The 11,027-nt window shown below is 46.1% G+C and overlaps 1 protein-coding gene across 1 annotated transcript; it reads left to right on the forward strand.

Annotated features, from left to right (window-relative positions):
* The first annotated feature begins 7,894 nt into the window (after nucleotides 1–7,894).
* Nucleotides 7,895–10,443, forward strand: UBE2V1 (ubiquitin conjugating enzyme E2 V1). The gene is given in 4 exon segments (XM_057387607.1): nucleotides 7,895–7,946; nucleotides 7,949–8,139; nucleotides 9,342–9,467; nucleotides 9,759–10,443. Coding segments are annotated over 4 exon segments (513 nt in total). The 5' UTR covers nucleotides 7,895–7,897; the 3' UTR covers nucleotides 9,906–10,443.
* The last annotated feature ends 584 nt before the right edge of the window (nucleotides 10,444–11,027 follow it).

An 11,027-nucleotide genomic window follows, 5' to 3' on the forward strand; every position in this document is an offset into this window, starting at 1 on the left:
GGGGCGGCGGCGCGGCCCGAGCGGGGCCCGGTGGGGCGGGAGTGGAGCCGGGGCCGCCCTCGCTCCCTCCGCGGGTCCCGCCGAGCCCGTTCCCGTCCCCTCGGGGCTGCCGAGCCCTCGCGGTGCGAGCAGCCCTGGTGCGGGTCCGAAGGGCGAGCGGGGCCGCTGGGTCGGTCCCTCGGGTCCCGGCGGGCGGAACCGGGCCGGGCGCTGGGCCCRCAGCCCGGGGCTGGGCCGGACCCTGACAGCCCCTCAGCCCCCGGGACCGGCTCTTCTCCTGCCCTAATCATCTCCTGGCCCGTTCCGTGTGGCCAGCGCTGACCCCGGCACTTCCCTCTCGGCAGTCACCCCGTCGTGGCTGCAGTTACGTGAGTGGAATCCGCCGCTTTCAAAGCCTTTTTTGCTGATAACCTCTCCCTGCTTCCTGAGAAGTGTGTAATTCCCGTGTCAGGACCTGTGTGCTCCAAGAAGACAGTGAATTTTTTATTCCCTTTAAAGCTGCTCCAGCTCTGAGTAGTTACACACATCCTCCCTTTGCATTTATCCTTACACATTAGGCAAAAATACTGCCACTAGCTTTGGAGTGGGGCTTTTGTCTACTGACATCCKCTAATGCACTTCAACAGCTCGAATRAATCAGAGTCAGTTCTGTYGGGGCAYTTTCATTTTCCTGTTTTCCTCAGTCCATGGAGGGTTTCCGATGTGCCCCTGTAGTGCTTGTTTCCAAATTGCACTCTCTGAAGTGACTGCGAGGTCACCAGGACGTGACTGGTGGGGGTATAACAGAAATATTTTGGAGTTATTTTTCTACAGATAGTTCTCTATCAATGGCCACTCTCAGATTTTAAGGATAACCATCAGAATGCACATAATTCGTATTAGTCAAGTTAATAAAAATACTTTTAAAGTGCCGTGGGTGGTGTCCTGAGAATTATGTGTCGCAGGTCTGTGTTTGAAGGTGTTGAGGTGTTGTCTAAAGACACAAAAGCTGCAGCAGACCCCTCTTCCCCTGTTACGTCACGTTCTTCTGCCTGCTCTGCATTCTCAGTGATCCTTTCAAGCTGCTGACTTTGCATTTTGTGTTTGTCTGGAAAAACAAGGCAAATACTTTTCTTTTCAGGGCAGTGCAGCTTTGAGTGAATTGTTAGGTGGTCATGGAGGGAAGGGAAGGGGCTGGCTGCAGGGYCAGTCCAGCACAGCCTTTGTGSCGGGCTGTTGTTASCCAGCATCTGCAGGCCACATTGGATCTGCTGCATTCTCCCCCTTCTCCCCGGGTTTGTGACAGCTGTCCCATGTCCCCAGTGCTGGCAGCAGGGCTCTCAGTGTCCTCTGTGCACTGTGGGCACACAGCTCTTCAGCTGCTCAGGGGTCCCATGTGCTGCAGGGGTGACTTACAGCCCTGTGCTGCAGGAGCGCTGCATTTGTGCAATAAACCCAAAATTCAGTCAGGGAGGCTCTGTGTGGGAGCTTTGCTGTAACCCTGGGCTGCCCTCACAGCATTCTGGGGTGTTGGGAAGGATGGAGATGTTCCTGTGCTGGCAGCACTGACAGCCCAGTGCCCGGTGCTGGTGGTGGCATGGCATGAGGGAGGCTGAGAGGTCACTGCTGAGGCTGTGGCACAGGCAGGGGACAGGAGGTGACACCTCCTTACCCTTCACTGCTGAGGCTGTGGGACTGGCACAGGCAGGGGACAGGGGGTGACACCTCCTTACCCTTCACTGCTGAGGCTGTGGCACGGACAGGGGACAGGAGGGGACACCTCCTTACCCTTCACTGCTGATCCATCACTGGTGGCACAGCCTGGCATGGGCAGGGGACAGGGGGTGACACCTCCTTACCCTTCACTGCTGATCCATCCCTGGGGCTCGGGGCAGGTGTCTCAGTACTGCCTTCACCACAGCCCTCTAACATTTGTTTCATGGAGTCTTGGTGTGTTCGTATTCATCTGTGAAACACTGGAATGTGTCTAATGTCTTGAGTTCATGGTGGTTCAGCAAAGGAGCGTAAACACAATGAAGATGAAAAATGCTCATTGTCTTCAACACAGCAGCTGACCCAGAGAAAGAAGTGGGAGCAGATGTCCCTGTAACCTAAAAAAGTTATAGGGCTGGTCCTGGCAGTTAGGTAAATCRATTAGATATTTGTGTCTAATAAACAGGTATAAATAATTAACAAGGGGAAAAAGCCAGCCCTCAGCCTGGAAGGAATGTTGGCATGTGAGGTAGCACTGCGAGAGGGGAATCCTGTGCTGCTGATGATGTGGGTTTCCCACACGTCCCGTTAATACATGAACAAAAAGAAAGGGTTGGCTTTAATCATTTTAATAAGGTTGTTCCTGGGAGGCTCCGCTCTGTGTGTGTCCATCCCTCAGACTGATGTATCCTCCAGGAATGCTCACCAGCAGAGTGATCTAGCAGGAATCCAGGGCTTCCTCAGAGCCTCCTGCACTCACTGAACTGCAGTTACACTACAGGCCTTGCTCCACATTGCTGTGCTGCAGAACTGCATTTTATAATGACTCAAAACCTGACATTGCTGGCATGTGGKATTGTGTTTACCTAACTTCCAMCTTGGGAAAGGTTTAATGATCCCAYTTAACCCACTCTWCTSTCACAGTTCAGTTTAGTGGACTCTTGCAGGACTGTGAGACACTGTTTTTCCAACAGCCTGAAAGTGCTTACTAGTGAAATGGTTTGCCCAGATTTAAGTTATTCCAAGTCAGGAACTCACTGTAAACTCAAAGTGATGCTTGTGAAAAGCACAGAGAGGTACAATGTGAGTATTGTACAGTACAGGTGTACGTTAGATTGACAACACATCATTGTCTCAAAGGAAACGTGTCCAGCACCAAGAGCTCTCTGGGTCTAAGAGTAAACTCAAGGGTAGGAGAAAGGTAATTGAAGAGAAAATGGAAAATAAACTGTGCCTTTTAAAATAAGATGGACTGTAAGAGCACATGAAATAGTGCTAGAGGAGTTGATTGCACAACTTTGTGTACTGTAATAGAAGGATGCAGTAGGGTGAATAAAAAGGCAAATARTTCAATACTCCTACAAGATTATAGTGAGTTGAATATTCTCATCTGCAATGATATAAATTGCCTAATACATTTCAAAAGCAGCATTCTGGCTGAGAGCAGTATTAATTAGTGTATGAAATACRTTAGCAGGTAAGGATCCTGGCAGGTGTAACACAGATTTGGTGAGGGTGTGAAGRTTGGGATTTTCAGCCCTGTGCCTGTGCTTTAGTCCTGAAGAGAAATGTTTGTAATTCAATCTCACTTTGGAGAGAGAAACGTGTTGTTGAAGTTTTTGAGAGATGTGTGTTCAGTTCTACTGACACTGCTCAAAAATACTGGAGGAGAGGATCTACCCCAAAGGCACGTGGGCCACCCGGTGTCACGGTGCTGTYCTCAGCTTCACAAGGTCTCTGGATKTGGAACTGCTTCTGCYACRTAACTGAGGAAAATGAAGAGATGGGAAAGTGTAGTCTGGTAGTAAGAGGAGAAAAATCTCAGCTCGATAAGATCATTCTTGAATCTCTTGTGAGACACGTTCAGTCGTGTATCTGTGTCTTCAGTAGTGCTGTGTTCAAAGGTAAATCCGAGAGTGCTTTAAGAYCTTTAAAAGTCCAAGCTGATGTTTAACTGTCTTTCAGGATAAATCTGTYCTTCCTTTAGTGGGATTCTGACCAGTCAGGCTCCTTTTGTCCCTATTTCAGTGTGCTGGCTCTGTCTTGCAACTCATTGGTTTGCAAGCAGGTGGGTTGGGATGTGCCAGGGGAATTTTTGAGGAGGAAAACAGAAGGTCCTGATTCAGGTGAAGGCTGAGGAGGATGTCCTGAGATCACCCAGCTTCTTAACTGCAGCTCTGAGCTCTGTGAAGCACAGTCTGTGGTTCAGTTCTCYTCTCTGGTTGCAATWAAATGATTTMATTAACATTTTGTAGCTGGTGAACTCGTGTGTGGGGTTGAGGTTTCACAAATACTCGTTACTAAAAGGTTACTTTGAGAAGGATTGYTCACTGGCACTCCAGGAAATCTGTCACTGGAAATCTCACCTAGTCAGTGCAGTTATGATTTAGCTTTGATAGATTTGTTGCTGTTGTGATGAATAGTGAATATCTCCTTTTGCTCTGAAATATGTTTTCAGTTCCATTTCTGGGAGTRTTTCTGAGAGTATTTCAGTTAGTCAAGCTGCAAGTGAAGCAGTCACTGAGATATTACTATATTTATGTTTCAAATGGAGCTGCTATTTATTTGAGTCATCTTGAACYATAGTGAAGGCTAAAATAAGATGCGTAACTGAAAGTACTTTAGACAAGCTGATTACTCTTTAATTGCCTCTCACTTTATTTGGGCTTTCTTGTGTTAAATGAAGGACTTTTGGAAAAACAGGTTGGTTTGGTTACTGCCATGGAAGTCTCCATTGCTACACTGGGAGGGTTGTGCARGGTATTTATTGGGGGTGGGAGGAGGAAATAGTGGTCACTGCTGGTGCTGTCAGGGGCACAGGACAAATCCTGAATCTGCAGCTGCCATGCTTCAGCCCTGCATGTCATTTGGCAAATGCTGTGTAAGCCTAGGACAGATCTGATCGCTTCCTAGGAATCCTGGTGGGCTGCAAACATGATGGTGATGTGTTTGTGTATGATCACAAGTGATAAAGTTGGTGTGGCTGCTGAGGTTGGGGTCCCAGCAGGATGTGGTGGCAGAGCATGAGTGCTCCAGGCCATTGCAAAGGAGGCAAAGATGGGGTTGGCTTAATGGCCTTGTGCATCTTTCCAGACTGACCAGAAGGACAAATCTGGTCTTTATTCTGCCTGGCTTAAGGAAAGTTTATTTATRTAAAGCATTTATGGTCATATGGGCATAATCTTTTATGTTAGTATGTGTAATTCTCCTTCTGTTGAATGAATTTYCTGAGAATATTTCAGGGACTGAGCTGAATTGCCACCTTCTGTGGCAGCTGAGGTGATGATCCTCATGTCACACCCTGAGCTCTAGCACAGGAGTAAAACATGTTTAGTTGCTGTTGTTGTAAAATTGCCAATTATCTCCCATGATCATTTTATTTTCCATGAAATACATAAAACTCCAGTCYATGTCCTTCCCTTTGGGTACCCCTTTTGCCATGATACCCCTGCAGTGCTCACAGGGAGCAGTTGCAGTGGAATGAACACTCATTCCTGGTAACAATTTCCATGTGGCAGAGTCAGTGCACGATGTGACTCGCCAGCTCTCTGGAGACATCACACTTGCCAAAGAACTCTGAAATCCTGTGTGACTCYTTTATGGCTCTGATTCATGCTGGATTCATGCTGAATCAGGGCAGCTCTATCTGGGGACAACTCAGCAATAAGTGCCTTCTCTTCCCATAAGGTTGTAAAGCCAAGCCTAGATCTGGGTAGCAAATGTCAGAACTAAGGCTGCCTTTCAGTCTTGGTTGTGGCCTGCTCGAATATGTACGTGATGATGTCATTTTTAATTACATGCTCACTTAAAGATTCTTGCCTGGTTTAGTGCACAGGGTGTGATGTTCAGAGGGGTCACTCAGAGCTGATGGTCAGAGGAAGGGTGGACAGGCAATATTTTTGGTTTTCTTCTTTGCTGTGTGGCCTGTGTCTGCCATAAAGCTGTTTCCTCCTGGGTTATGTATTTTGGTCTCAGTAAATACCAGTAAATTGTCTCTGCACCACTGATAACTGTGAAGTGATGCTATCTCGGAGCGAGGCACGGACACGGAGATGATGCTTGGTAAGGTTGTGATGTTGTGGTGTGCAAGTGAGAGTATTTTTTGGCACTGTGACTCATTCGAGGCAGGTCCTTGCTGGCTCTGCTGATCGCTGCTCGGGCTGGGGTTCTGATAACAACCACAGGGTTTCCTCTGTGGCATCCCCTGCACTGGGGATGCATTGCTGCTCGTCCCCCCTAGAAAGACCTTCTGTTTGCCTTTTTTCCCTGGCCCGTTTTTTCCCGGGGCACCAGAGGCAGGGCTGAAGCCCAGACAGTGGTTTAACTGTGAGTCATTCCCATCAGGAATTCCCACACCTCCACTGCAGCAAAACCAGGGAAAYAGGTGGATGTGTGCAAGCAAAGGTTACACCACCTTTGTCCTTCAACTCCTGCTCTGTCTGCTTCTCTGATCCCTGGTGTGGGAGCTGGGCTGCTCTGCCTCCCCAAACTGCATCATGGAGAACATTGGGAATGGGGTGGCTCGTCTGGCATGGCTCAGGTGTGACTTGTACTTAAACCCTGATGTGTCTGTGGTACACAGGATACACATTTCATGCCTTTGGGACATTCTGGGAGAGCAAATGCTGGAGTTTGTCATGCAGGGGATGTGACAGTGGTGCCCAGGAGATCCCGTTACCACCCAGGGTCTGGGACTCGCAGTCTCATGGGGATGGCTTTACCAGCCCCAACTGACTCATTTCCTTTCACAGCCATAGATTTGTGTTGCTCAGCAGCCATGGTAACAGCACGGTCTGGCTGGGAGGGGATTTGGCAGGGAGCTGTGCTCAGCAGCCCCCGGATGGGAGGTTTGGTTCAGCTCTGGTGTCTGCTGGCACCGCTCTGCTGGGTCTGGGTTCCTGTGCTGCTGCTGTGACTGAATCCTGCTGTTCTTGGGTATGATCACCTTAGATGTGCATCCARCTGGCCAACAAGCTACTTGCTTTAGTCATTTGCTGGTTTGGTTTCTTTTATGCATGCTTTGTAGTGAATGAATTTTGGACACCTCTGATTGTGCAGCAGAATCATCTCTGACRTTTGGTTTCCTCAGGTCRTTAATATTTCAAGGAGASTTTAAAACTGCTGGATCCTCTGTAYTTTGCACATGGCCAAGCAGTGCTCCATGGGCTGCAGGTGGATCTCTGCTTCCCCAGGGACCTCCAGGGACTGCAGGGTGATCTCTGTCCCTCTTCAGTGCCCTTGGTGTCTGCAGAGCTGTTCCTCTCCATRTTCTCACTCCTCTCTCCAWRTTCTCACTCCTCTCTGGCTGCAGCTGCTCCTGTGCAGTATCTTTGTCCCTTCCCAAACCCTTGATCCCAGCAGTGCTGTTTRGGCTGGGCCTTGSCCAGCAGTGAGTCCATCCTGGAGCCACCCAGGACTGGCTCCATCACACAAGGGGGGAGCTTCCAGCAGTTTCTCCCAGGAGCCAGCCCTGTAGCCACAAAGCTCCAAAAGGTGGCCCACAGAGCAAGGCAAAGGAGCAGCAGTGGCCTCTGGGGCAGTTCTGCTCTGTGATGCCTGAGCTGCAGATACCTTGAAGAGCAGTGAAACCCTCTGTGGTCTGGGGTCAGGATCCTCCTTCAGCACAGGCTTGGTGTGTGACCTTGGCTGTGTCACCTAATAGCTCTGTGCCTTTGTTTTCCATTAATGTAATGGGGAGAAGAAAATCCCCCTGTTTTGCTGTCTGTTTTGAGGAGAAATGTGCCAGCATTTATAAAGTGCTGAAATTCCTTGGTGCTGGAGGTCATAAGTACAGAGGATGCTATTGCTGCTGACAAAGCCCACTTCAATTAACTTCAGATTAACCTAGTAACGTTATGAAAGGGTTTTATTTGCTTTGAAAGGTATTTTTAAAGCTCTGAGTGAGTGTGCTGCTGTCAAACCTCTCATGATGTCATTTTGTAGAAACTTCTAAATTTTTATACTAGAAATCATAGACAAGTGCTAATTAGAGCTCCATAATGCTGGGTGTAYCTTTGAAGGAAAGGAGATTTCCTTTCATTTACTGCCTGCTGTAAAACGTGACCTGTCAGCCTTCTAAAATGTTTATTTGGGGATACCTTGATTTTGCTTCTAAACCCCAAGCTAAATATGGGAATAACTTTCCCATAATGTTGAAATATTGTCATTCAAAAAGTAATGATATTTTTATGGTTTTGCCCAAAATATGATCTGTAGAATGACCAAAAGTATTAGGGAAATTACTCTAGCTTTTTTTCTTTACCAGATTTCTCTGAAAGTATTGTTCTGATTGTTTCAGGAGTAAAAGTTCCTCGTAATTTTCGTCTTTTGGAAGAACTTGAAGAAGGTCAGAAAGGAGTAGGGGATGGGACAGTTAGCTGGGGCCTTGAAGATGATGAAGATATGACACTTACAAGATGGACAGGAATGATTATTGGGCCTCCAAGAGTAAGTATGCACTTACACAGTACTCTTAGGTTTTTTTCTCTTAAGGTTTTTTCTCTTTTTTCTCTTAGGTTTTTTTACTCTTAAAACAGTACTCTTAGGTTTTTTTTCTACCCCTTTCTCCTTACCTAACCACTGAAGCAGAAAGCAAACAAAAGACAAATGTGTGAAAAACCACTTTAGGGAGTGATTTATGTTGAAGTTCRAGTTCTGTATAATAATGGGTTTCGTGTAACTGTATGGCTCCTGTAGGTGCCATGAGGTGTTTGTGCAGCACTGCTGYTCTTTCTGCTGTTCCCATTGAGTTGATGTGCTGCTGTTTGTTTCAGTTTCTTTTCTGAATGTCCTCTCCCAAAGCAGCMTCTTACAATGCAGCTGCTCTTTGTGGTAATATGGTTGTGTTCTCTCTTCTCCCCCAGCACCATTAAACTGTGGGGTTATACCCTACTAGTGAACTTGAGGACTTAACTGTGCGTTGAATGTGTGCAAATCTAAACCCAGAACTCATCTCCAGTTTCACTGTTCTGTTTCCTTAATATCCTTCCCATGGGGAGCAAGTAGGCAATTCTCCTTCCTGCAATAGCAGATGTTGTCTTCTACATCTGGCCTCAGTACCATTTCTCAGTAATTCCAGGGGTCATTATATGAAAATCTTTACAGACCTTTAATGATGTTACTGCTCTCTGTTCCCATTCTGTCAGTTGCCTTTTTTGACATAGAGCTTGTACAAGAATTTGTATGATACAAACATTATACATGCAGTGTTTCCCATCTCTCCAGAAGTGTTGTTTACTTGTTGTCTGCCTTTGTTAATCTCTCCCCAGTCACGAGCATTTCATTTGCTTATGATGTACCCAAATTGTTTTCTAGAACAACATTTGATTTTAGAACATTAGGAGGGTGCTAATGAGCCTGCATYAAGGCTCTGAAGAAAACTCACTGTGTGCATAGGCTTTATGGAAAATTTAAACAACCTTGAAATCTAATTTAGAAAATTAAATAGGAATTAAAATATGCAAACAGGAGTGTGCAGCCTTGCTAGCAGTGATAGAAGGTTGCAGTTCTTGTGCTGCAAACCAAGAGCCACCACAGGAGAGGGTTCAGCTCTGCCTCTCCTGTCTTTCTGACAACCTTAGGAATATAGCTTAACCAAATGCTTATTGAATTGCCTGATTTAATTGTTTCCCCTTTTCTTTTCCCCTCAGACAATTTATGAAAACAGAATATACAGCCTTAAAATAGAATGTGGGCCTAAGTATCCAGAAGCACCTCCGTTTGTAAGATTTGTAACAAAAATTAATATGAATGGAGTAAATAGTTCAAATGGAGTGGTAAGTTTTTGGCTTTTATTCATTTTAATGTTGTTTTTTTGTGCAGCTTCAGTGCTTTGTGTGTACTTGTAGCTTGCTTAGCTACTCACTGCTTGTGGTGCTGTTTGTTGGATAAGGAAAGGGGGYAGAAGGGAAGTGGACAAGTGGAGATTTATTATGATTTTAGGAAAATACTTGCTTTTGATTTCTCTCACTCACATTTCATGTGGGACCTTTAGTCGGGAGGTGGAAGGGAATTAAGTGTAACCAGTGCACAAATTCTGACAGGAATGGTCTTTTTGTCTATTTTAGGTGGACCCCAGAGCCATATCAGTCCTAGCAAAATGGCAGAATTCTTATAGTATCAAAGTTGTTCTGCAAGAGCTTCGGCGTCTAATGATGTCTAAAGAAAATATGAAACTTCCTCAGCCACCTGAAGGACAATGTTACAGCAATTAATTAAAAAAAAAAACCCCAACATACCCCCCTTATTCAATTTAAGCTGTCTTCATTTTCCACAGTAGTAAATTTTCTAGATGCATCTTGTAGACCTCAAAATACTGGAAAGGAAGTTCCCATTCAAAGGAAGTTTTTCTTGAGATACTGTAAATGATACTAATTTTTTTTTTTTCATTTGAAATATAAGTTGTGCTATAACAAATAATTCTGTCGTGTAACCACTGTCCACATAGCTGAACTTCTGGTATCAGGAAAAGTCTATTTAAATTTATTACTGTCAAGACCAGTGTGGCACATCCAACRTAACTGTGAAAGGATCCATCCCACAATCACCTTGCTGTGTGTCTGGCCTGGGTTATTTTTTTCTTTCTCTGTCTTTTGCAATAGAGTCAAAGCTCAGGGCTATTTATTAGAGTAGACACAAAGGTTTTTGCTTCCAGTGCTACACTGGGCTCTATGGACTACTACWGGGGATGTGTGCTAACCTCAGTCATCCCTCCCTTTGTGCTCGCTCTAGTAAAGGCTGAATGTGACTGTGGTCGTTTTTGGGTTTTTATTTTTTTTTTTCAATGCCCTGATAATCTGGGGCATGCTTTCCTTCTTTCCTTTGGCCAAGGCATAGATTGTATTTCTCTTCCTCTTCCTGGTCCCCCTCACCRGTGACATGAGCTTTGGGTGAGGGATTCAGGGTTCTTTTAATCTCTTCCCTCTTCCCCTCTTTTTAGTGGGGGTGCTGCTTTCTTTTTGCCCCTCTTGGTGACTCTTCTCACCCCTGGCCCAAGGGTGAGCATCGGGGCAATAACTTGACCTGTTCCCTCCTGCTTATCATTTTGATTTTGCAACAAATTTAGTCTTCACCAGCCTGGGAAACAAGARTATCTGTTCTGCTGGGTTTTCCCTTCCCTCCAGCACTGCTGCCACACCGCCCAGCTCTTAGATAGGCTTTGAGTGGGGAAAAGAGCAGTTATTTACCAGGATTGCCCAAAGCTTCTGCTGCCAAACTTCAATGSGGGAGACTCTGCGGGGAGAGACTCTGAGCACACTCCAGTTGCACTCAAATCGTTGTGTTTTGGTGCTTTGGATTGACCCAAGAATGTTAATTCACCAAATGTTGCACTTGCG

Source organism: Malurus melanocephalus, unplaced genomic scaffold, assembly GCF_030028575.1.
Source record: "Malurus melanocephalus ecotype Western Australia unplaced genomic scaffold, MMel_1.1 scaffold_1271, whole genome shotgun sequence".
In the NCBI taxonomy this organism is placed as follows: Eukaryota; Metazoa; Chordata; class Aves; order Passeriformes; family Maluridae; genus Malurus; species Malurus melanocephalus.